Here is a 24,523-nt window from a genome sequence, read left to right as displayed (position 1 = left end):
GTACTCATAGGGTATGTAACTCGGTGTTAAACATTTTACACAATGTTGATGCACTACCTTCACATTTGTGATAGGCTTGGTTTACCAAGACTCAACAAACTCTGTTTTATGCGTATTCTATCAAACGTTATTGGATTAAGTAACATAGGCTACTCGAAACAACCATACGTTGGGAAGCAAAAGTGGACGTGGCCAGACTGTCTAAATTATAGATGGTGGTTGTGTCATTATGACAACTCAACTTCCAAGTTGGCCACCAGAGAGTTGAGATGTGTAGCACTACCTTTTTAGTGGATCACCTGTTTTTTGTCACCAGTTGTTCCACCGGGTGCATACACGTAGGCCTACGTAGATGAATCAATTATTTCCCGTAAGAAAGATCCAGTAACATATGTACTACTACAAATCTACGACAAGTTTCACAGCCAGGTCAAGTCGGAATCTAACGTGCATCAGGGCCATTGATGCACCTCCGATTTCCACCAGCCCTGGAAAAAGAGAGAATAGGAAAGCAGGTATTCATAAACGTCCCTTGAGCTTTGTTTGAAGGGCTGAGGATATTGTAATCGTTTAATCTCCCATTTTATCAAAAGCTTTTCCTGTTTGTCTTGTTTATATGTCTAGTGCAGATTTTATGCAAATTCTGGCAGGATCCCTTCAATATGCCTGAACCTCTCAATATTTTCTGTGCTAGAGTATAGAGATGTTTCTGATGACAGGTCTACAGCTTACTATGCAACTTGTCCCTTGCTAGACTGGGAAGGTGCATCCAGTTGCAGCCCCTTAATGTTGTATCTGGTCTGCAGTCCATTGACTTACGGTGGCATCCTTGGTTATCCCTACAGTGCAAAACACATTTAATGAGACTCAACTGTTGGAAGCCAGTGATCATTTAAGAATAGACTATTTGGCTGAACCTGTGGTAGCTAAATTATTTATTAAACTTAGCAACAGTGTCTTGTAACATTGTGTGGGTCTGTAAAATATACAGTAGCATATAGCTTATAGAAATGAGTCTAAACATTCAGGAACCTATAGTGGTTTAAATACAGTCTACTGGATGAATTTTGTACTATGCTGTACTTCTCATACAGATAGCAGGATAATAGATACATGTGATCAAATGCTGTATTTAAAATGCTCAACTGCAGACACTACAAAGTGTTGCCATGGAAGGCATAAAGCATTTTCTTCTATTGTTGACTCTTATGTGGTTTTGATTTAGCTTACGCAACAACCGACATAGATCTGGAGCTCCTCGACAAAATCAAAACTAGAACATTCCTTGCATTCCACAGAGAGCAGAAGATCAGTTCACGCAGCTGAAAAGCAAATGAAATTAGTGGAAAAAAACAAGCTGCTTATTTCACCTGTGAAATGAGATGTTCTGCTAATGCTGAAAGTTAAAGAAGAGGAAGAGCAGGGGAGGGGAAGACAGAAAGGGCAGGACTTTTGATGACACTTTTGTCTTTATAGTATGTTCGTTTCAACCTTTTCATACACACTGTAATGCCCTTGTAGACTCAATGACCATCTGCTGCACTTACGATATGCCCTTTGGAACATGAATTTGGATACAGGCATCTACTAAATTGACAGTTATGTAAAAATGTAAGGATAAGTAAGGATTAAAACACTTTGCCACAAAGCTACTGATAAAGTTTATGATATGGTGTCAGTCCGAGACCCTTAAACAATAGTTCTTCATGATTGTTTTTTTAAATTTTTTTATAGTTATCCCTGGGTCTAAATTGAACTTACTAGCCCATTGAAAGCAGTGGTCTTCAACCATGGTCCCAATGCCCTCTGACCCACTGTCCTGTGTGTTGGAGATGTTTCCATGCTCCGACACACCTGATTCACATGAATGGTCGATATCAAGCTTTGCAGGAGCCTGATGATAACGATGACCTGGTTGATATCAAGCTCTGCAGGAGCCTGATGATAACGATGACCTGATGACCATTCATGTGAATCAGGTGTGTTGGAGATCTCCAACACACAGGAAAGTGGGCCCTGAGGACCAGGGTTGAAGACCACTGCTTTAAAGGGTTACACAAACCTAAAACTCTCTCTCAAGTCATACACATAGAGTAGACTTCAATGTGCAACATGGGATGCGAGGCAGACAGGCGAGCAGCAAGCCACACAGACATAGACAGACATATGGATAAACATCATAGACTCCACCATAATGATGCAGTGCTTTGCATCATCAGAATGGGTCAGTTAGCAACAAGTTAGCCCACTAGATCGTCTTCCATATGCTGTCCACATGCTTGCTGGGAAATGGCCTCATGCTGAGATAGAGAAGCAGGAAGAGGAGAAGAAGGGCAAGAATGAATGTGGCATTTGGAGGACTGGCTTTCCCTTTTGTCTCCCTGTCTGAAGACGGAGAAGAGTTATGGTGGCTAGTGGAGGGTCCTTTTTTGTTTAGAGAAGGAGAGAGGGGAAACTGGAGAGAGACAGTGTGAGAGAGTGTGTGTGCTCATTTGGTCCAATGCCTAGACCAAACTAATTAGGCCTATTTAGCATGACTGTGCATACCGAGCGAGCCTTGAGGAAGAGCATTATGCTCCTCTAGTACTATGAGGTCTCCTAGTTGTCCACATGTCACATTAGAGAACCATACACAACGTTCCTACATCACCAAGCAGCATTTGGGATTAGCGAGGTAACTTTAGTGTCGCAACGGTGGTTCACGTCATACCAGGGTAGGTCACAAACACCGCCGCCCCTTTGATGAGAAAGTGCTCACCGCTAGATTGGGAAAACCTGGGTTGAGCTAACAAGATGGTAACCACCGTCGCGACACTGTTTGTGTGGGATGGTGGTTGTTAGGTTTAGTGAAGCCAGCTAACGAAAATAAATCCTAGGTATGTTGAACTTGCTTTGTAGTACAAACCCCTATTTCTCTTCATCAAAGCCCTATATTTATATGTGAGGATACTGAGAAGCCAAGTTATGGGAACTTGTGGGTTAGCATGACATGTTTTAAGAATAACTACATACCTCAAGGCCTGTCTCCAGGATATGGCTGACATTACCCTGACATGATTAGAACTCTTATTGTGGAACGACAGGAATGACTTCTAAACAGATCACAGAACTTTACAACACTGCATTTACTTCCCAAAAAGGAATAATTCCCACTTCACTTGGTGTTAAGAAAACTCTTAAGTATGAAGCATGTTATATTTGCCAAAGTTTTTTCGTTGTAAACAGTTTCACAGAATCTTGACATGAACAACTGAAAAGAAGTAACATCATCAATGCTAGTCCTGAATTCTACTTTAGGGTGTGGTATATCTTCAGACACCTCCCGGGTCCTTTAGGAAAAACCCAATGCCTTCCAAACATAACCCTGTCTCCATGGCAGCCTCGTCATGGGCCAGCTAGTGAGTCCGTATTCATCCTGGAGGTGGGAATGTTTATGGAAGAGAAGTGCTCTTCCCCTCAGTGTTTGTATTTGTATGTTGTGTGTGTTTTGTATGCCATGGTTTCCATCCAAAAATGCTCCTCTCAATCTGGGCCGCGTGCGTGCGTGCGTGTGTGTGTGTGTGTGTGTGTGTGAAAAGAGAGAGTGTGTATTGGTCTACTTGTGTGATATAAGCCTAAATATACTCGCACACAGTTGGAGAGTGGAATGAGGAAATACTGGGAATGTCGACAGAGAAAGAGAGGGGGAACCAGCACAGATATAAATCTAGTGGAAAGAAAGATCTGGAGACAGTGAGGGCACAGGAAAGGGGAATGAAAATGGATTCAGAGAAATGCTCAATATTCTGCTCCAGAGAAAGAAGAACAGATAATCTGAAGGCGGTGTTGAGAGTGAGGGAAGTAGTGAGAGAGAGACTAATCAAGAAGTGATGCACAGAGACCATCAGTAATGATAAACAGGCTGTGTATTTTCCATTGGGTGTTTCTCTAGGAAGTCCCCTCTACATGCTGTGGTTTTCCCACGAAAGAGTGAAAAGGAAAGAGGGAGGGAAAGAAGAGGGGAAACAACCCCAGGGTCCAGTCCAGTCTGTAGGGGTGGAGGACTGGAGAGGTAGGACGTGTGAGAGGGGGATGCAGGTGGAGGACTGGAGAGGTAGGACGTGTGAGAGGGGGATGAAGGTGGAGGAGTGGAGAGGTAGGACGTGTGAGAGGGGGATGAAGGTGGAGGAGTGGAGAGGTAGGACGTGTGAGAGGGGGATGAAGGTGGAGGAGTGGAGAGGTAGGACGTGTGAGAGGGGGATGGAGGTGGAGGAGTGGAGAGGTAGGACGTGTGAGAGGGGGATGAAGGTGGAGGAGTGGAGAGGTAGGACGTGTGAGAGGGGGATGAAGGTGGAGGACTGGAGAGGTAGGACGTGTGAGAGGGGGATGAAGGTGGAGGACTGGAGAGGTAGGACATGTGAGAGGGGGATGAAGGTCGAGGGATGAAGCTGGATTCTCCCGTATGAGGTCAGCAGATAAGTAATGGTGGAAAAAGGATAAATGATGTCTGTGTTTGGTGTGTGTGTGTCTGTTCTCGTGCAGACATGTTCATCTGCTAGTTTGAGTTGTGTTTGTGTCTGAGTCAGTCCGTGCTGGTTGGCGCATGTCCTGGTGAATATCCATGTCCATGTTTGTACGTGTCCGCAGAGAGTCTGTGGATGAGGCCTGCATGACAGTGATCCTGACGAAAGACAAGAGGAGTACCTAAAGGGTTGCCAGGTTTGTTGTCTTTAAGCCAAGTTAGGCTAACTTGGCTCTGTAACGAGGTTTGCCAGATGTGTTTGTGACAATAGCTGAAGACATTCCATGATGTTCTAATCTCATTGAAATGCACATAAAGTAGGCTGTTTGTATCAGGAGACTGCAAGTGCTTTCGACTACCAGATCTAATCAAATGTAAAACAAATGAACTAGCCTAGGCTATATAGACAGCTCAATGCTTTATATGCCATGTTATGCAGGTCTGTTGGTAATGTTTACATTCAATAAGTGCTGTATGAAAGTGTTACAAGCCTTTCTAAAAACCTATATTTCATCATATAGGCCGTATTTCTTTTAAAGAGTAGTCCAATCCATTGTGCTCACACCCCTAACTAGACTTAACTTCCATTGTTACAAGACACATGAAGTCACAATCAGGAGAAACACTAGACCTATGTAAGGAACACTCAGTGGCACGGCTAGCTGGCTTTCTCCATGAGTCCTTTAGACCAACTGCTAGCCAGACAGAGCTCTTGTTACATCCCGATCACACATGCTGAAAGACCACTGAAAGATCAGCACAACTGTCCACTGTTTCATGTCCAGAATGATCCAGAACCTGCCGCCACCTGTTGGGACCCATTTGCTTTTAACTGAATAAGTTTCAGTGGATGCAGCACTCTGTAAGGGAACACATTGGCCCACAACAATGAGCAGCCGGTAAACAAGCTATCAGGAAAATAGAAAGACAACAGTGGCCGAACCAGACCCCTCTAGTGAGTTCTTCTGCTGTGTTTGTGTGTATGTCTGATATAGCTCAGACAGAGAGAAGCTACGGCTTCATTGTTGGCATGAGATGGGTCCTGTTCAATAAATAACATGGCTAGTCAGCAGATCAGGTTGCACACACAGTTCAGCCCCAAACAAATGCACCCACGGGAGACACAAACACACACACAAACACACACCTCTGTAACCACGTTTCCTAATGTAAGGTCCTCAGTATGGTAGAGTCTTGGTCAACATTCCTTCCCATGAAGAAAGGATGATTTCGGCAAAGAGGATGGGATGAAAAGAGAGCCAGAGTGAGACACCAATGTCTAGTCAGGAGAAGGTCAACGTGGATAGGTGCTCAACATGTAGGGTCTGCCTGCAGGAAGAGACCAATCCCAGTCACTTTTTAGAATTCCTGAGTACTGAATACCGAGCAAGATTACATTTCCCCCCAAAATGCTGATCTAAAATCAGTGTTTTTCTCAGACAAGAGGTTTGGAAATCGTCTGTGAAGGCTGGCCCTGGGGTCTTATTTAGACAGGAAGTGGTTTGATCATTGTCTTGATAACCCTCAATAGAAGGAACACACACGCTCACAAACACTGTCGTTATGCCCAGTCACCATACCCTCTATGTGTTAGACACAGTTGCTACTCTGTCCCCCTGTCAGCTGTGATTGTGTGAGTGTGTGTGTGTGTGTGTGTGTGCAGCCTATGCATGTGTGAGACCTCTGTTGACTTAGCTGTCTATCGTAACCCTGCTACTTTCTCCAGGATGGTGCCAACTGGCACCCAGTCTCATGCTCTCTCTCTCTCTCTCTCTCTCTCTCTCTCTCTCTCTCTCTCTCTCTCTCTCTCTCTCTCTCTCTCTCTTTCCTATGCCCTCTGTCTTCTTTATCTCCCTCTATGATGAGTCGTTAGCTCATCAACTGATGCTCTCTGCCAGTGTGGTCTGTTGGCTGGTCTGTTGGTGTGCTGCTCTGATGAATGCTGTCTTTCTATGAGGGGCCTTTCCTGTGTGGGGAAATAGGAGTCATGCCGTGTGTCTTATCGGGATCATAAATACAATTCCAACGTGACTGTCTCTGTCTTCCTCAGATTGTAAGGGGCTGATTTCCCCTGAAGGATATCCCAGCCATAATTCACTCTGGTTCAAAGTGAACCCTTTTGAGTTGCTAGAGGCTCTCCCAACTTGTCATGATAAAGGAGAATTATTTTAACCATGTTGTCGTCATCAATCTCACTTCCTAATATCTGTGTTACTGTGCCAGAGAGTACCCAGCATGTGACGTTTTTGTTGTTGCAGTCGTTTAGCTGGCTGGTTAACTGCTATTGCTAACCCTTCATATCTGACATGTTTAAGATTTTCCCCAGAGAGAACCATTTTCATCCACTCATATTCACATTTTCTTTCTGTTCTTTGCACGTTGTTTGTTACCTGGTCTCAAGTCTTACAGTAATCTACCCAGGCAGAGCCCAAAACACATCCACATAGAAAAGTCAACCTGCATTGCAGCAGCTATGCAGTTGCATGCCGCATAAACAAACCATTCTTCCAGTCAGAGACGTGCTGTCTCTCTTCTTTCTCAGCAGCCCATACTGTACTGTACAGCAAGTGTGCAGCTGTAGATTATGCACCACAGAGTAGGCCTGGGAGCGCAGGAAGCACCTCCACATAGTTCATTTTTGTCCGTGGGTTCAATTTCCGGTTGAAGTATCTGTCATGCAAACACCACGGATACAGGTTTCACAACTACAGCAGAAGACAAAAAGTTCGACAAACGTTCGAGTGACCCAGCACCTTATAACAAGTTCCAGAAAGTCAAGTCGCACACGTCACCTATTTGACCAATCCCAGGCCTCGCCGTGGAGCAGGTTGGAGATCCGTGCGACAGAGGTGAAGTTGTAGTCATGTGCTTGGTGAGCAGCATGGGGGAGTCACACTGCACACTGACACACAGACCTAAGAATAACACTAATACGCTTGTCTGGTGTCAGCTGCCACGAGGAGGGATTACTGCTGCGTCTGAGGTCCCCCTCCAAGTCACCCCCTAGAGGTACTGTAGACTATAGCCTAGCATAAGCTATTTGAAAGGGTTGTTTTTTTTGAGGGGGGGGGCTTTAGTCTGTCGAATCCTTAACGTACTCTCCAGCTCCTAGGATGGTACTTGTGGCAATAGGCTAAGTACCACAAACCAATAGCGATGGCCCCTGACTGATTACATAGTAATTAGGGCATGTTTTGGTTTTTGAATGCTTTGAGATATTCGTGTGGAGCTGCGCACATGTTCAACGCTGAGATGATTCTTTCTTCAAATCACACAGCCATATTCCTTATAGGAGTTTAAAGGGAAAGGTGGCCTTATCATTACCTGACTGGAATGCCAACACTGTAAACTAGTTCTGAAAGCAATAACTTGAATCACAATTGGAAAGGAGGCTCTTGGTTGCTGTCCACTGGTCTCTTCTATCTGGAGAATTGGACTGTTTAATAAGACCTGGGTGAACACATGGCGCAAATATTTGAAGGGGCAAAAGGGCACTTTGTATATGGCGTAGTTGAATTTCGAAGCTGCAAATGCTAGTCAAGGCAGTCCAAATCAAGTGCTCCTCAGGTTCTTCTAGTGTCTTGGGAAACGGGCGTTTGAGGACACCAGCAGAGGTGGATATCTTGTCACTGAATCTAGACATGATGCTGATTGTCTGCGCCGAGCGTAAGAGCTACAGTGTTGCAACTCTTCTTGTTAAGACTCGTCCTGGTAATCTGGCTGGAATGAACAAACACACCTACTCCTACTCATGGCTGTGTCCGGAACTTTTAGTTATTTTGCTCGGCCCTCATCCTACGTGATCAGTCATGCAGCAAATGAAAATGGAAGCCTTGAGCACTCTTCTTACACTACTCCCCAATCCTCCTAATTAAGGAGATGAACAAATGTGATCCTGTGTCATTCAATGGTTTGGACATAATGTCATTCAACCTGCCTATAGAATAGCGAGCTAGGTGAGTTAGCAGTTTTGTGAAGTCCCTATGGTGTGAATGAGCTAATAGGCTGGTTAGGGTTTCAGTGGGTTTCAGTGTGTCTTTAAAACACTGGGGTGTTGTGTTCCTACCCTGAGCCGTGAGCCCTGTTCTGTTTGGCTGAAACCATACTCCCTAACCTTCACCACATGTAAGGACACACACGCACGCATATACACACACATACACACACACGGGAAGACCTGCACTCATGGAGACTTTCATGCACACTCTCCTCACATAAACACACACGTCATTCCTGCACCATGGCGACAGGGTTGCGCTGTCACACACTCTTCCATAACTGACAGGTCACACATCCCCACCAGAGAACCACATCCATGGTTACTTGACCCCCCTTGCTCCCCAGTCAGAGACACTCTTGGCTGGGATTAAATACTGCCGCTACCCCCCCTCTCCTCTCCCCCATCCCCAGTCTACGGGACCAGACAGAGGAACCATTGAGGTAGACAAACTACTGCCATCTTCTCTCGTTTCCCTCTCTGTCGTTCTTTTTCAATTGCCTTTACAACGTGTCCATCCACACCGAGTGTTCTGTTGTTCTGTTTCCTGGGACGGGCTGATTGGAGCCGGGGAATACTGCATCATTTCGTAGTTCTGGTGTTATTGCGCTCTTGTTGAATCAATTTACGAGGCTATCTTTTGGTTAGTAGATATTATTTCTTCCTATAGCCGAGGTGAGGAATGGCCACATTGCATCCGAGGAAATTTGAAGTTGATGGATTTCTTTGTGTGATAACTCAAACGTGGCAGTCAAGGAAATTACATGTACACATGCATACACTATACACACACGCATACACTCATGTTGTACTCTGTCTCATAGCAGTTAGTTTATGGCTCACGTTAATCTATAAACTCGGATAGTTCTTGACCCCACCCAGTCATATAGTCAAGCGAGTTAGGGAGTGTAGACATTGATCTAATGTGGTAATGTCCACAGCTCATTCAGTAACAATGCACCAATGTTCAGTCCAAGAGACTCACAGTGTAAAGCCAGGAACAGTCTCCTGTGTATTACTGTCATGATAACAGAATACAGCTGTCTGTATTCTGTGTATACTGCAGTCTGTGTTGGTTCCTTCTGTGGGTGATTTGAGACACCTAGTGGAGAAATGAATCCTAATGAGAAGCAGAGGTACAGGATACAACATGAGGCCTCTGGTCTCCTGAACGTTGCTTTCTTTTTCTCTGTGAAGCAGACAAACTTTCTTTGATGAAAGTTCTAACAAGAATACAAGGGCCCTTAACATTTAAGTAGCTCTGTGTGAATAGGGACCTGAACAGCTATCTTCAACCCTCAGCTCGACTCTCAATTCTCACATTCTTCTCTTCCTCTCTCCCTCTCTGTCTAACCCTCTCTCTTTTCCCTCTTTCTCTCTGGCTGTTTCTCTCTCCTCCTCCCCCTCTTCCTCCTCTTTCTCCTCCTCCTCATCCTCCCCTGTCCCTTTCTCCAGGGGATGAGTGATGGAGGCAGGGTCAGTGGTCCGTGCAGTGTTTGAGTTCCTCCCCAGCGTCTCCGAGGAGCTGCCCCTCTTCCCTGGTGACGTCATCGAAGTGCTCAGCGTGGTGGACGAGTTCTGGTTGCTCGGCAACAAGGATGGAGTCACAGGTGAGGGAAGGGGGGTCAATGGCATAGCAGAACTCAAAAAGGTTTTAGGAACTCACAGACCACTCTTCCAAGTACTTTTTAGGAGACAAAAGAAGAATTGGAGTATCCTTCCACGGTTTCTTGAGTATTAGAAGGTTTTCTTTACACTTGATTTGGATTCATTCTTAAACGGTTTCTTTCTCCTTCTTTCTGTCCGTGTTTCCTTCTCCGTCCTAGGCCAGTTTCCCACCACTTTTGTGGAGGCGGTGACTATCCCCAGCACCAAGCCAGAGGAGGAACTCTACGTATGCATCAATGACTTCAGCTCGGCAGAACCAGGCACCCTCCCACTTAAGAGAGGTAGGGATACAAATGCACACGCACACACACACACATACACACACATTTAAGCTATATTGTCCTAGTGTAGCAGTTCTGTATCTAACAAGTGATATTTTTCCACTCAGCCTAACGCTGCTTGTTAAAAGGATCTTAATGTCCTTGGACCGAGGTAAAGTGTTGAGTGGTGTTTTACAGTAGGCATGGTGTGTCCCATGAATCTGTCTGTGTAGTAAGTAGTATCGTAGTCTTTCTAGAAGGATGACTCCAGGCATCAGAACTTCAGCTATGACCATGTGTGATAATGATTCACAACATCACAATCTACATAAAACAACCCAGAGATAGATGACATTTCTGAGTGCCATTCCAACCTGACATTCTCATTATTTTGCTATAAACAGAATACAGACTGCTTACCCAGCTTTATCTAGATGTAGAACATGTGAATCATTAAACAGAACATCATTATGCTGCCAAGGACACATAATGATTGGTCTGTGACAGCCAGTGGTTTTCTTAGATTTATTTATCAACCTTTTGTATCTTTTTCGTACCTTTTGTTATCGAGCTGACCGATGGCGCCAACGTTTAGAAAACGTTCCACTAGGTGTCACTAGTTCTCCCATAAGGAGTCGAGACATTTAAAAAGAAAACGATTCAGGTGCTTTTGTTGTTTGTCTTCTCAGTCTCTGTGTTTTAAGTCTATTCCTACTGTTTTCAGAGTGAAAACATCCTTGCAAATGACTGAAATACATGTGTGTTTTCACTTGCATAGATGAGTTTACAGCTGAGTTTCTGTGGCATGTGGTGCACAATGACTCCCCCTAAACATCGTCCTTAAATATCCTCTATCATACCGTAGTTTGAACTTGTATTCAAACTCTTTATATTTCAGAATAGTAATTAACCTGAATATAACTTAACAACCTGTCCTGTTGGATCGTGCCAAATGTAGCACATTGGATGTCTGTAAGTTAAAGTGTTGTTTCCTGTCTGGCGTTATGTTCCACACGAGTGGTGCCCCCGTTTGTGGTTCAGACACAATGGAAGGTGGAGTCTACGCTCCTGGAATGTGACCTTTTTGACTTTAAGCGGACATTCCATTTCTCTAATTCTCTGAAGGTTGTGAGTAAAACTGAGTCAATTTTAGTTTGAGTTGGAGGCAGTGTTGGGGCCTTTTGTTACCCCAGGAGGTACCCCCCACCACCAGGAACGGGAGGAGTTTAGGATTCAAACAATGGCCTCTTTGTGGTCATATGTATGGTCATATAGACCCAGTTATGGAAATTGAGGTCTTTTATGTTCTAATTCTTGGAAATGTCAAATAACATTGCATTAGTTTGCTTTGTGAATGGCCAACGTTACATGGAAGATTTTAAGGAACAGCTTATCCCAGTTTATCTCCTTTAATTGTGATCCATCATCATATTTTCATCTCTGTTGCTCTACCCTACTCTTTACCTCTATCAATCTTGTCAATCCCTTTTCAAATCTTCAAATCACTTTCTTTCCCTAACTTTCTCCCACCCCTCTGTTATTTTCCTCCTCTATCAGTTCAAACCACATTTATTCTTCATATAATTACAACTCTGAATGCTACTTTCACTTATCTACACGTTTCCCTTTTTCTAGGCGACATCGTCGCTGGAGAGAGCGGAGCCGACAGCGTGGGCGCCTGGCAGAGAGGGCGGAGTTTCTGCGGCACCCGTGGCGTCTTCCCCGCGTCGTGCGTCAAGGAGCTCCACCTGTCGGGGCGCTCCAGGCAGCTCTCCGAGCGCTCTGCCCAGGCCCAGGCCTCCGAGCTCCCCCCTTACGCACTGGGACAGGCCCGGGCCCTCATGGGCCTCCACGCACAGCTCCACGAAGAGCTGGACTTTCGTGAGGGGGACCTCATCACCATCACCGGCCTCCCGGAGCCAGGCTGGTTTCAGGGGGAGCTGGACGGGCGGAGGGGGATGTTCCCAGAGGGGTTTGTGGAGCTCTTGGGCCCCCTCAGGTCCCCCCATGATACAGAACCAGATCCAGAGAACTACCAGGCAGACAGTTTGCACTACGACCCTGAACCGTTGAACTATGACCCCTTTGACGCTGGGGATGGAATTGAAGAGGAGGCAGGGGAGAAAGAGGACTATGAACAGGTGGAGGAGCACAGGGAGGAGGAGGAGGAAGAGGGGGTTTACGGAGTGGCGCTGTACGAGTTCCGGGCGATCGATGTGGGGGAGCTGGACTTTGACGTGGGCGAGCGCATCCGCGTGCTGGGCAGGACGGAGGACGGCTGGCTGGAGGGGGAGCTGCACGGTAGGCAGGGCATCTTCCCGCACCGCTTCATCAAGATGGAGGACGACGGGCGGCACGCGCCCGAAGAAATGAAGACTGTTGTCGAAACGACGGGAGGAGAGGAGGAGGAGGAGAGCGGCTATCCTTCAGAGTATTGCTCCGACCCACAGGACCATAGCGGTCCGGAGTATGGCTCCGAATGGACACCTCAAGAGGACCACACGGTGTGGGACCTCGACTACTTTGAGAGGGCTGAGGAGCGAAAATGGCAACAAGATGCGGTTAGCGAGCGGGCGGTACCAGAGAGCTCCGAGACTCGTACTCAGGACGGGGAGGAAAGGAGGAGGAGGACCGAGCCACTGCCCCATAGGCCAGCAGCTCCTGCCCAGCGAGGGCCCCAGAGACCCAGCTCAGCTCCTCATACGAGGCCCAGGCTTCCCCTTCGGCCTAGCCTGCCGGCGCTTAGCCACAGGCACCACGTTAGCCACAATGCTAACAGCACGAACGGTAGCAGGGCTAGCTATCCTGAAGCTGCCCACGCTTTTAAACGAGCTCTAAGCCTCAATCTACACAGCTCACTGCCTGCCTGGTCAAAAGATAATGGACACTACCAGAGGTCACCAACAGACGGTGCCACCAGTAATGGAAAAGGCGCTAGTATTGGCAAGGCGTTACTTGGGCTAGTAGAGGTCCACAGACAGAAGAAACTGACTCGTCACTCCAGCATCAACGATGCTGATTTGGTGACTGGTGTCAGTGGCGATCGCAGGGGGCGGTCCTTGCAGAAGGGGCGGGGCTTGAACGGCCTCCTGCCTGCCTCCTTCACCATGGACACCCTGGCGACGTCAGCCGGCGACCTGGAGACCAAACTATCCCAGCAGCTCTTAGAGTTCGAGAAGAGCCTGGGGGGGCATGGGCCGGGTGACAGCGGAAGCGTCGCTAGCGAAGTCACCGGGGATTCCGGCAGCGGCAACAGCGGTCACAAGGCCAGCGTGTCTCGACACTACTCCATCCTGGACTTCAGCAGTGAGAGCGACATCATCCGGGGCTCTAATCACTCCCCCTTGTCCTTCCTCCTACCTTCCTCCGCCCGCTCCAACTCCGCCTCCTCCTCCCTCGAGCGCCGCAAGACCCTCCGCCCCCCTCCCCCGCGCCCCCGGATCCTCCGCCCCCCGGCCCCGGCTCCCTACAAGCCTGCCCGCCCCGCTCCCCGCCCCCCGCCCCCCTTCCCCCGCCAAAGCGCCGCCCACCCGCCGCCCCTCGTCGGCCCCGTGTTCTACAGCCCCGAGGACAAGGAGCCCGCCTACGGCGACCTGGCCGCCCGGCAGGAGCGCGAGGCCGAGCGGCAGCTGCGGGCGGAGGAGGCGCTGCAGGCGGAGCTGGAGGCGGAGAGGGAGAGCGAGCGGAGCCGGGAGGAGCGCTACCAGGCTCTGCTGCGGCTGCAGGAGGTGGAGCGAGACATGGAGGCCTACGCCCAGACTGCCCAGGAGCTGACGGCCATGCTGGAGGAGGACGAGGACGAGGAGGACGAGGCGGCCCGGCTGCAGGCCATGGAGAACCTGGAGTTCTGCTCCTACACCCTGGAGACCCTGGCCCTGGAACAGCAGCAGCTGCAAGGTAAGACCGACGGGCGGTGAGGTGGATGGGAGACGGGGCTGATCTCAGACCAGCGCTTGTTAACGGGAAGGCCTTGGAGCAGCGAGAAGCTAGGAGATCAGACTGACCGGGAAAAATCACACATGTATATTTATTTGACAATAAACTGTGGGCTTTGATTTTATAGAGACATTTGAGTTTGTTTGTTCACACTGCAGTCACGCAACAGCATTCGCAAAACGACAGAACAATGTGTTTACCAGGGGTTACACTGATACCAGAATAGGCTTATTCCAACAAAACCCTACTCCCCCACAACAAAGAAGAAAAGCTAAGCAAACATTAACCTCATGGAAGGAAAGGTTACAGTCAAGGCTGTGATAATCTTTTCCTGAAAACTGTGTTAGCACAAGAACACGAGTCTGAACAAGAAGTCCTGGGACAACAAGATGTTGCCGACTACCATCTTCAACAGTTTACGGTGTCTGCCAGAGGCAGCTAAAGTTAGCCGCACAAAGATTGTTAACACACTGACCTCAGAGCAGGTAAATGAGGTTGGAGGTTGGCTTAGTTTACTGCCTTACTGACAACACTGATCCTAGGACAACCAGAGGCCAGCGTTTCCTGGGAAGGGTTAAGTTCTTGGTAGGAGAATGGTCAGAGGAAAGACTGTCTGTTTTCCTGAGCTTAGGATCAGACCGAATTGTTCCATTTCCAGGAATCTGTCTTATCACAGGAACATTGTCACAGTCAGACACAGATTTGTAGGCTACACACACACACACACACACACACACACTAATCTAATGGCATTATTTGAATAACTGAGCAGCTGTATCACCTGGCAATATTCATAAACCACAGATAGAGATGGTGTTTGAATAGAGTATGGTGTGTGTGTGTGTGTGTGGGGGGGGGGGGGGGGCGTGTGAGTGTGTGCGTGTAGGTGTGGCCATGCCTTCGTCCTGTGAATGAGTAAATGTATATTTGTTGTGCCTGTCATACATTTGAACTGTTTTTAATGGACTGAATGTGATTTGCTTCATCATTGTCTTTGTTGGGTGTCATTTGGCCTCTGGTGACAAGCTGGTATAAAACAAGGATCAGTGTTCATTCGTCACAGACCAGAGTTCCTGTAACTTTTTTGGAGTCCATGTCTAATAAACTGTTATCTGTATGTCAGGGTGGCAGCCATGGTCATCATTCCAGTCAAGGTGTGGCTCGTTGTGTGAAAACACCTGCGTTTCAGAGTCTACTTCCTGTGAAATGAGTCATCATGATCTTGTGGCATGCAGTGAACATGGACTGGATTTGTCTTTGGCGAGATAAGACAGGTTTCTCCACAGACACAGTCCTTGGCCTGGTTCCATATCCATGATCCTTATGTTTTCATTGATTGAATTGGTGTATATGGTACTGTGGGGTGTTAGTCTTTGTTATTTCACATTTGTAGGGTTGGAGGAGAGAACGAGGTGGAACTGGGCCAAAGACTAGTGTGATTCATTGGACAGACAGACAGTCTCTCTCCCACGGTACACTGCAAATACAGCACTAATGGCAGAACTCACTCTGGTCCTGAACTCTGTGTAGCATTTGCTAAACATGTTAGCTAATGTCACACCACAAGGACTTGATTTTTCAATTTTCAAATCAAACCGAGTGACTTTATATAAGATGCACTTGGCCCAAATATGTCTGCTTGTACTCAATATGTCTGACATGAACATAATAATAAGCTGTAAGAACAGAAGGGCAGGGTCACAAGGTCAGCGCTTCGGCCATTGGTGGACTTGACTGATTTATCGCCACCGTCTCGATAGCTAATTGGCCCTTAATTGTTTTCCCCGGGTCTTTTTGGTGAGGTGTGGAATGCTGTCTGCCAAGGCCGAACCTCTCTCACGTAGGTGCGAGGTGCATTCCTGGATCATAGAGAGGGGGGAAGCTGTACACGTGGGCCTCTCTCTCCCTCTCTCTCTCTATCTCTCCCTCCATCTTCCACTCTCTCCACTCCTGCTTGCTCTCTTTCCTTGCCCTGTTTTTTCCCCTCCGTCACCCTTTCTTGCTCTCTCCCTCCCCCTCCCTCTTCACCCATCCATTCCCTGTTCTCATCCCTTCTTCACTCGTGGAGAGGAGTACAGTTCAGAGACACCAGTTGTGTGTTGGGGGCCGGTGGATTCTAGGGGACCATGGCCCGTTCCGGCGCCACCGTCACAACTCGGTGGTGGAGCGCCATGGTACGGCCCGTCGTTCGACTCACTTCCTTGTTTGGACATGTCCTAGGGGCTCAGTGGTCCAATCACATGGCAGGTAGGATCCAGGTGAAGCTTGCCAGGGAAGTTGGGATGCATCAAGGTTGACAACGTTAGCCAGCTAAGCTGATATTCTGAGGCCAGATATCACCTCAGGCTTCTAGTTCATGTAGAATGTGGACCGTTAACAGATTTGAAAGCTAAACATTTCTGATATTTTGTACTGTTTTTCTGTTTGTTCTTTACAGTACCTGCAGAGTGAACCTGATAGTCAAGGCTCACTGCTTGTGATAATGTAGGTTTACTGTTCTGTGACAGTGGTGACACTCAACGTCAGGAGTGATATGATGCAGCAAAAGTGTTTCATTCACTTGTAATCTTTTGACTGAATATTTCAGTGGAACTTTCTTTGTGAGCGACTAGCGACTGCACATTGTATTTGTGATGTTTGGTAACTGTACATTTGATTGTAGATGTGAGTTATTGGGAAGGTATTCCTGGGATGTGTGCATGTTCTAGCGAGACGATGGATTTCCTTTGTTGACATAGAGTCAAATTAACAGACATGCAAGAACACACACACACCAGCCCACGCACTCACACAATTTCAATTCAGCACACACGCACACACTCCCAAGCTACCGCCGGTAAACACACACAAACACACACACTCCCTCACAGCTGTGCACACACCTCAGCCGCTTGGTGTGTTTTCCTACAGAGGGATGGAGAAAGGGGAGGAATGTTCATGAGCCTCTTGAATATGCCGCACAGTTGTCTCCCTGGAGACGTGGAACAGGGAGGAGGAGCCTCTGAACATGACTTGATGCTTCTCCGTCACTGTTCATTTCATATCTTACTCCCACATCTAATACTATTATTGGATCTGTTTGAAATCTTATCCTGGTTCAAATATACAAATATTTGAATACTAGTGCCCATTTCTACTCCTATATTATACTAAAGGATAATGCCCTCAGGCTTAAGCATAATGAATCAAATGCAGTGGAATACCTTACTCACAGTAGGAAGGAGGACACATGCCGAGCCTCAAGCCATAGTAACACATTATCTATGAATCGTGTTTTCCAAACACAAACACTCACACTCCCAGTCACTCAGGCTGGGTGGCGTTCCATTCTCTGAGAGGGTGTGTTTCTCTGAGAGTGTGTGTTTCTCTGAGAGGCTGTGTTTCTCTGAGAGGCTGTGTTTCTCTGAGAGGGTGTGTTTCTCTGAGAGGGTGTGTTTCTCTGAGAGTGTGTGTTTCTCTGAGAGGGTGTGTTTCTCTGCAGGGAGTGGGAGCCACACAGCCTTCTTGTTACAACACAGGGGCTAACTCTGAGCTGTGTGGATGTGAAACGCAGAGATGAGGAACGTACAAAGTATGAAACTGAACCAAAAACCAAAGAAGTATGATTAAAAGGATCAAGTATTTCTAGTTTCTTTGACCAATTCTAAGTTCTTAGATTTTTTTTCTCCAATGTTTACTCTCCGAATGCCAATGAAACTTTGTTAAGAGACTGTATAAAGGACACACATACATACACACACACACACACACACACACACAAACACATACAGAAAAGTCTGTGTCACTGCAATCCATGCCAACTTTCCATGCAACTACCTCACTCTATCTCTCTGCCTCTCCCCTCATCCGCCTCTCTCTATTTTTCTCTCTCTTCCTCCACCTAATTGAGATCAGTTTGGCTGAAATTAAAAAGGTATCAGGGTCTTAGTTTAATCTCAACTACTACAACTCCATTTCCTCTTTTCGTCTTTTGTGCTTTCCCCAGTCCTCTCACACTCCAAATCCACAATTGAAGTTCTCTCAGTCTCATTACCGAGCACAGCCCTGGCACTTTAGATATCCCTGGGTCCCCCTTGTCTGTCCAATAGACCATGAGAGCTGTCCTGAGGGGAGTTCTTCAACTCAGATGAAAGAGTGATTGGGATTTTCAGTTACTCAACCACACTCATAATAGAGTTTGAGAGCTTTTTGTGTTCAGACTGCCGTTCTGGGAAGACTGTACAAGTACATCTGTGGAAATACAGTTCTGAGCCAGAAATGGAAACAGATTATTGTCGGAATGTTGTAGCTACTGTCCCTGGAGTAGGAAAACACAAACACAGTTTTGGTCTGGAGTGTTCTGAAAGGTGAGATCCTCAACATTGATAATTAACAGAATTATGTAATAAAAAAACACATTATTTCAGTATAGTGTGACTAGCTAATCACAAACCAGTAAATGTTAGGGTTAGGAAAGTTTGCAGGCTTTATATTAGGTTTTGTTATGAAAGGCTTAAATTTGTCTTTTAATATATAACTATATATTTTCCAACGGGTAGATTTATAGTAGGGCATTGGAATACTTTTCAGATAAAGATTCTAGAAAGTTTGATTAAAGTTAATTTGCTTGACTTATCAAGTAATATAGATCAAAGCGATAAAAAAAAAAGTCATTCTTTGTGTGTGTGTTTGTGTTTGTGTGCATGCACTTGTTTGTGTTCATATGCGTTTGTGTGTGCTAGTATGGGGGGGGCTTTAAACTGTGGTCCGTCTTATAATTGGCTCTTTGATAGGAGGGTGGGGGTGTGGAGGAGATACACTACACTGCAGCCTTCTGAATAGACATGGGGTTTCTCCCACTACAAGATACGACTGCCCCAGAGTCTGGGGACGGCCCTCAACAATAGCTCATTGTAGAGAGAGAGCAGCTACTTTTCCAGTACACCATACACTCTAGCACAATCAGCCCTGTGTCTCTCTCTCTCCCTCTCTCTCTCTCTCCCTGTTTTCAATGAAAGTAAGTGAATTTGCTCATGTGTGAACTTATTCTTTGACTCTAAAAGTAGGGCAAAACACAGCTTGTATTTCCGCAACCTGTGTACAATAAACTTCAAAATGTTTGTAATCAGACCTGCTTCAAATGAACCCATCATACTTTGGTGTGTATCAAACATTAGCTTAAAAAAAAGAAAAAAGTTGTTGAAGCTAATTGTGCAGAGGGTTTGTGGACTGTCAAAGTGTGTTGGTGGGACGAAAACAAAAGGGTGTGAAAATAGATTAAAGGAGAGTGGGGGGATGAGGAAGGATTGTTGTGGAAGTTGCTCAATGCCAAGTCCCTAACACCTCAAAGGCATTTTTAGAAAAGTCAGTCTCCAGAGGAAATCTGCTCCGGCCAGGCTGTTTTCCTGCAAACAGAGCAGCCGACCAATACCGACGCTGGGAGGGACCCCACTGTGTGATCCTCCACTCATGTGACTCGGCTCGATCATTAACCCGGGGGTGGCCCCTCCTCCTTCCCCTCCTCCGCCCCTCCCCCTCCTCCTGCCAGCGATTCGTAGTGCCGTCTGCGGGGGGAGGGGGAGTTTGAAGTTTCACACAGAGCTGGGAGGCGCTTCAGCTTGGCAGTCCTGTTCAGGCGACCGTGAGAGAAGCACACAGAGAGAGAAACACTGAGCTGAGGAGAGAATGTCTGACAGGTGGAGTGTCTCGCGACGCCGTGCCCTGGAATGTGAGCGTTTGAGCAGGTAGTCGGGAGAGTGTCGGAACTTTGGAAAACAAACAACGGCAGCGCTGGCACAGCTGTTGTGGGACTCACAACAATGAAAGGTCAAGTAGTTCTGGGGCCCCCAGCCGGGTTTGGACCGGTGGACTGGAACCTTGCCGCCGGGGTCCCTGTGAGGAGGGGCAAGAGTGTGGAGGAGCTCGGTGACACGGGCTGGGCCAAGGAGAGGGAGAGGATGGTTCGTCTTCAACAGCTCCAGCAATTACACCATCTCCAGATGCAGCAGCAGCAGCAGCAACAACAACAGGTGGTTGGTTATCCAGGGTACAGGCTAGTTGCTGGTCCTCCTCCTCCTGCAATGATGATGGGTCCTGGTGGGCCAATGGCTGTCCACGGAGGTCCAATGCCAGGCCCAGGACATGTGCCAGCCCCATGGCCCGTCCAATGGGAGACCCAAGCCCATGGGAGGCAAGAGAATGTCTGCCACCAACCTAGCTGGGAATATGAAGACCGAGAAAGGGTTGCTTTCAAGGAAACTAGGCCTCAAAGCAGGGACCTTTATTTCCACCCAGGGTCAGAGGATGGCCACTTGGGCCTGAGGAGAGCGCAGGATTGGAAAGCCAAGCACTGCTTCTACCAAGGGCCTGAGGACTACAACTACCAGGCCCACAATGGAGAGACACAGCAAATGGACTACAACGATGAACACAGAACTCAGGAGAGGTACAATCACACAGAAAGGGACACATATGACCGCAGAAGCCAAGACTACCGGGAGAAGGAGTATTATGAACATGACCGTTACGGTAGCAAGGGCCACAAGGAGCCAAATGGGTATGATCAGCAGGACAGGTACAACCGTAGGGATCAAGACCACTATGACCGCGAAGATGAAGACCGCTATGACCGCAAAAGGCAGGAACATTATGACATGAAGAAACAGTATGACCACAGACGAGATGACCACTACAGCCGCAAAGAGAAAGACCACTACACTTGCAGAGAGTTTGACTACTACGATCGCAAAGATGACCACTATGACCGCAACGACATGGATTACTACGACCGCAAAGAAAGGAGCCAGCGTGACCGTAGAGAAAAGGAGCCCCACAATCGTAGAGAAGAGGACCTTCACCGAGACGAGCGCAGAGGTAAGGAGCAGTACGACCGCAGAGCGGAGGAACCCTGTGACCGTAAAGACAAGGACCGCTACTACTACAAGGACAGGGATGGTTATGAGCAGAAGAAAGGCCTCCACTATGACCACAAGGATAAGGACCACCCCTGGCCAGAGGACCAATACGACAACAAAGAAAGGAGTGGTTATGACCGTATGGAGGAAGACCAAGACCACAACAGCCACAAAGGGAGGGACCGCTTTGACCCCAGAGAAAAGGATGGCTATTATGATCGTAGAAAGGAGGACTACGCTGACCGCAAAGGAAAGGACCGCTATGTCCAGAGGAACGAGAATGGCTACGACCGCAGGGATAAAGGTGATTACGACCGTAGCGAGGAAGACCGCTTTGACCGCAAGGCGCGAGACCAGTTCCGGGACCTGAGAACCATATCACTGGACTCCCAGTATGTCGACTACCCAGATAAAGGCAAGAGATCCCACTGTGAAGACTGGATCCAGGACCAGATCCATAAGCGACCAGTCAGAGAACAGCGGTCCTATGAAGACCCTGGGATTCGTACCCGTGACCCCGCTGAGGAGAGTAGACATGGTCCTGAAGAGCCAGGGAGCTTTGGTGGGAAACCAAGAAGGGGAAGGAAGCCTGTTTACCTGGGTTCTCTGGATCGGAACAGCTTCTACAGGAAGACGGCCCCTAGCTCTCTCCGAAAGTCCGATTTTGCCATCAACAGGAAGCAGAACCAAGAAAAAGTACAAGGTGGGTGATGGACATAGTATTCAGTTCCCACTTCAATATTTAGTGCAAGCTTACTGTATGTTTAGATGTTTTGTTATGGACCATCTATCACCCAATGCCAGCTCATCCATCCATTGGGTTGCATCATGGTCGAGGGCTGGGACAATACTCTTCCATGGTCTCAATCAATACATAAGTGGATCATGGGAAGAGTTGAGGGGATCATATCCAAGTGTGCTTGTCTCCCATAGTCCCCAGTGTCTCAATGTTTATGCTTGGGCTTTGACCTCTACAAGCACTTAGGACGGTTGCCAATCAATGCTAGGGAGGTTGGAAATGCTGAGTGTTCAGGCGCTAACTGACTTTACAGGCATGTGTCTGTCAAACAGGAGTCTGTCTGTCTCCTGCTGTGTGTGTGTGCGTGAATGTGTGTGTTTGTGTGTGTGTGTGTAAGTGGCGGTATCGTCGATTCTCTGAAAGGTGAACATGTAGGCGGAGGAACCTGCCTGGCGGGTTTTGTGGGTTCTTGGTTTTGTTGCCTATTTTTTGTTCTTTCTGTCTTTCGAAATGCCCTCTTGAAAAAATGTTTTCCTTTCAGTTTTCTTTCATATTGAGCATTTCCATCAGGGGTTCATTGTCTGTTTGGGTGTAGTTTATGACTGAAATTCCATCACTGTCACAGTATAATGGCAACTGAAGATGTTTTGTGATTTTGCAACAAAACTCCCTCCCCTTCTCTCTCTCTCTCTCTCTCTCTCTCTCTCTCTCTCTCTCTCTCTCTCTCTCTCTCTCTCTCTCTCTCTCTCTCTCTCTCTCTCTCTCTCTCTCTCTCTCTCTCTCTCTCTCTCTCTCTCTGCATGGTGCAGGGCAGCACTCCTCTGAACTTCATTGTGTCTGAGAAGAAGCAGGTGGCGCCCTACAACCCCCGCCCCCCCCACACTTCTACACACACACACACACTGACCACTTGTCCCCCCTCCTCCGAGGGGGAGACCACTAATCCCCACCGTCAGCATAGTGAGGAGGTGTAGGAGGTTGTGCCAGGCAGCAGCCAGCACCAGGGTGACTCCTTCACGGAGAGACCAGACTGGTTGTCTGGCTCACTACAGGGATGAGGTCATATACACGCACACACACACACACACATTTTTCTATTGTCTTGTCCTGCTTTAATCTCATTAAAGTGTTTTGTGCTTGCTCAGTATTCTTAACCGAGTAAAGCATTTGATTGTCCAGTTTTGATTTGGTTGTGCGGCTTATTAGGTTTCCTCTCTCATTCAATGACGTTGAGGCGTGTGTAAAGAGAAAAAATGGAAAAGAAGAATAGAAGGTTATTTGTACCAGTACAGTACAGTGGAGCATCAGACATAGTCAGATTTATAAACCTTGATAATTCTTGCATTTTATGAACGCTGTTGTTGAGATGGTGATAAGTTCAACCAGCTGGCCAACGTAATGCTCTCAGACCTCTTGGAAGTGTGTGTGTGTGTGTGTCAGTCTATTGAGGTGCCTGTTGCTGCTGCTGCCTGTAATCCTTAAGCAGCTGCTGCTTCTGGTGGGCAGTGAAGTGTGTGTGTGTGTGTGGGGGGGGGGTGATTAAGAAGGGAAACCCTTTGACAACCTTTACACAACATTCTGGCAGCGTTCTTCAGCAGTACCCAGCCTGGCACACCAGGAGACCCAGGTCATGAGCTGAGGACGGAATTAACCAGCTAATGTAGGTCAGAAACTTGGCCGAACCCTTCCGGCACAAACGCCAACTCTGCAGCGGGCTCTCCAGGCCTCCCTCACAGCCACTTAAGCCCACACCCCTGACACCGCTCTCTCATTGGTTTATCCTGAGCTCCGCTCGCTGCCGTCACAGTGACCCTTAGCACAGTGACAACCACGGTGCCAGTTGCATGGTGATTGGTTCCTTGTCGGGTGACGGTGTTGCAGGTGTCATGAATGGACAGGTGATTCGGACATTCCGAACGCTGCGGTTTTGCAGAGTGCTGTGGGCAAATGGACCATTTATAATAGGAGCTGTGAATGTAGAATTTCCCGTGTGCTGTTTTTGTGGCAAGGAGCTTAGTGGCGCTCAATATGGAATTTCTCCCCTGTGATGGAAGTGTTTAGACATATGAGACTCACAGTAAAAGCAGTACAGGGATTGTTGTACATTAAATTGCAGTGCAGCGGTGCAACTCAAGTAGTTTTCATTCCAATACACACACACACATCAATACTATACAGACACATTTCAACATTTAAATTATCTCAGCAAAAACAAAATCCCCAGCACTCGAAAAACTTGATCTTATCATCAATGTTTTCACAAAGACTTTGCCGTGGGAAAGAGATGAGTTAGGACCTGAGTATTATCCCCCACCAACAGAGCCAGTGAAGTGGACCTGGTTGGACAAGAGTCTGCTGATGAAACGGTCATGGTAAAGAATGACGACACACTGCCTTTGACAGGCTATAGTCGTATTTGTAGTTGCATACTTGGCATGTGAGGAGATTTCCTTTTCAAGCAGGAGCTAAGAGAAAAGCACCCGAACCTGCTCGGTGAGATGGGGGTTGAGCAAGCAGGGTGCTCAATTA

General features: G+C 47.4%; 1 protein-coding gene across 3 annotated transcripts in view; it reads left to right on the top strand.

Moving 5' to 3' along the window:
• Positions 1 to 24,523, top strand: part of LOC124476039 (dynamin binding protein) — a 41,061-nt gene that overhangs the window by 502 nt on the left and 16,036 nt on the right. The window contains exons 1-4 of one of the 3 annotated variants that reach the window (XM_047033010.1): positions 4,373 to 4,698; positions 9,954 to 10,108; positions 10,325 to 10,447; positions 12,062 to 14,323. In XM_047033010.1, the coding sequence (XP_046888966.1) occupies positions 9,964 to 10,108; positions 10,325 to 10,447; positions 12,062 to 14,323 (2,530 nt within the window). In that variant the 5' untranslated portion in view covers positions 4,373 to 4,698; positions 9,954 to 9,963. Of the gene's footprint in view, positions 1 to 4,372; positions 4,699 to 9,953; positions 10,109 to 10,324; positions 10,448 to 12,061; positions 14,324 to 19,930; positions 21,959 to 24,523 lie in introns of those variants that run through there. The other 2 variants (XM_047033009.1, XM_047033011.1) reach the window with 2 other exon arrangements.

This window comes from Hypomesus transpacificus, chromosome 13, assembly GCF_021917145.1.
Source record: "Hypomesus transpacificus isolate Combined female chromosome 13, fHypTra1, whole genome shotgun sequence".
Taxonomy (NCBI): domain Eukaryota; kingdom Metazoa; phylum Chordata; class Actinopteri; order Osmeriformes; family Osmeridae; genus Hypomesus; species Hypomesus transpacificus.
The sequence above is the reverse complement of the archived record's forward strand: the minus strand, read 5'-3'. Positions and strand labels throughout refer to the sequence as shown.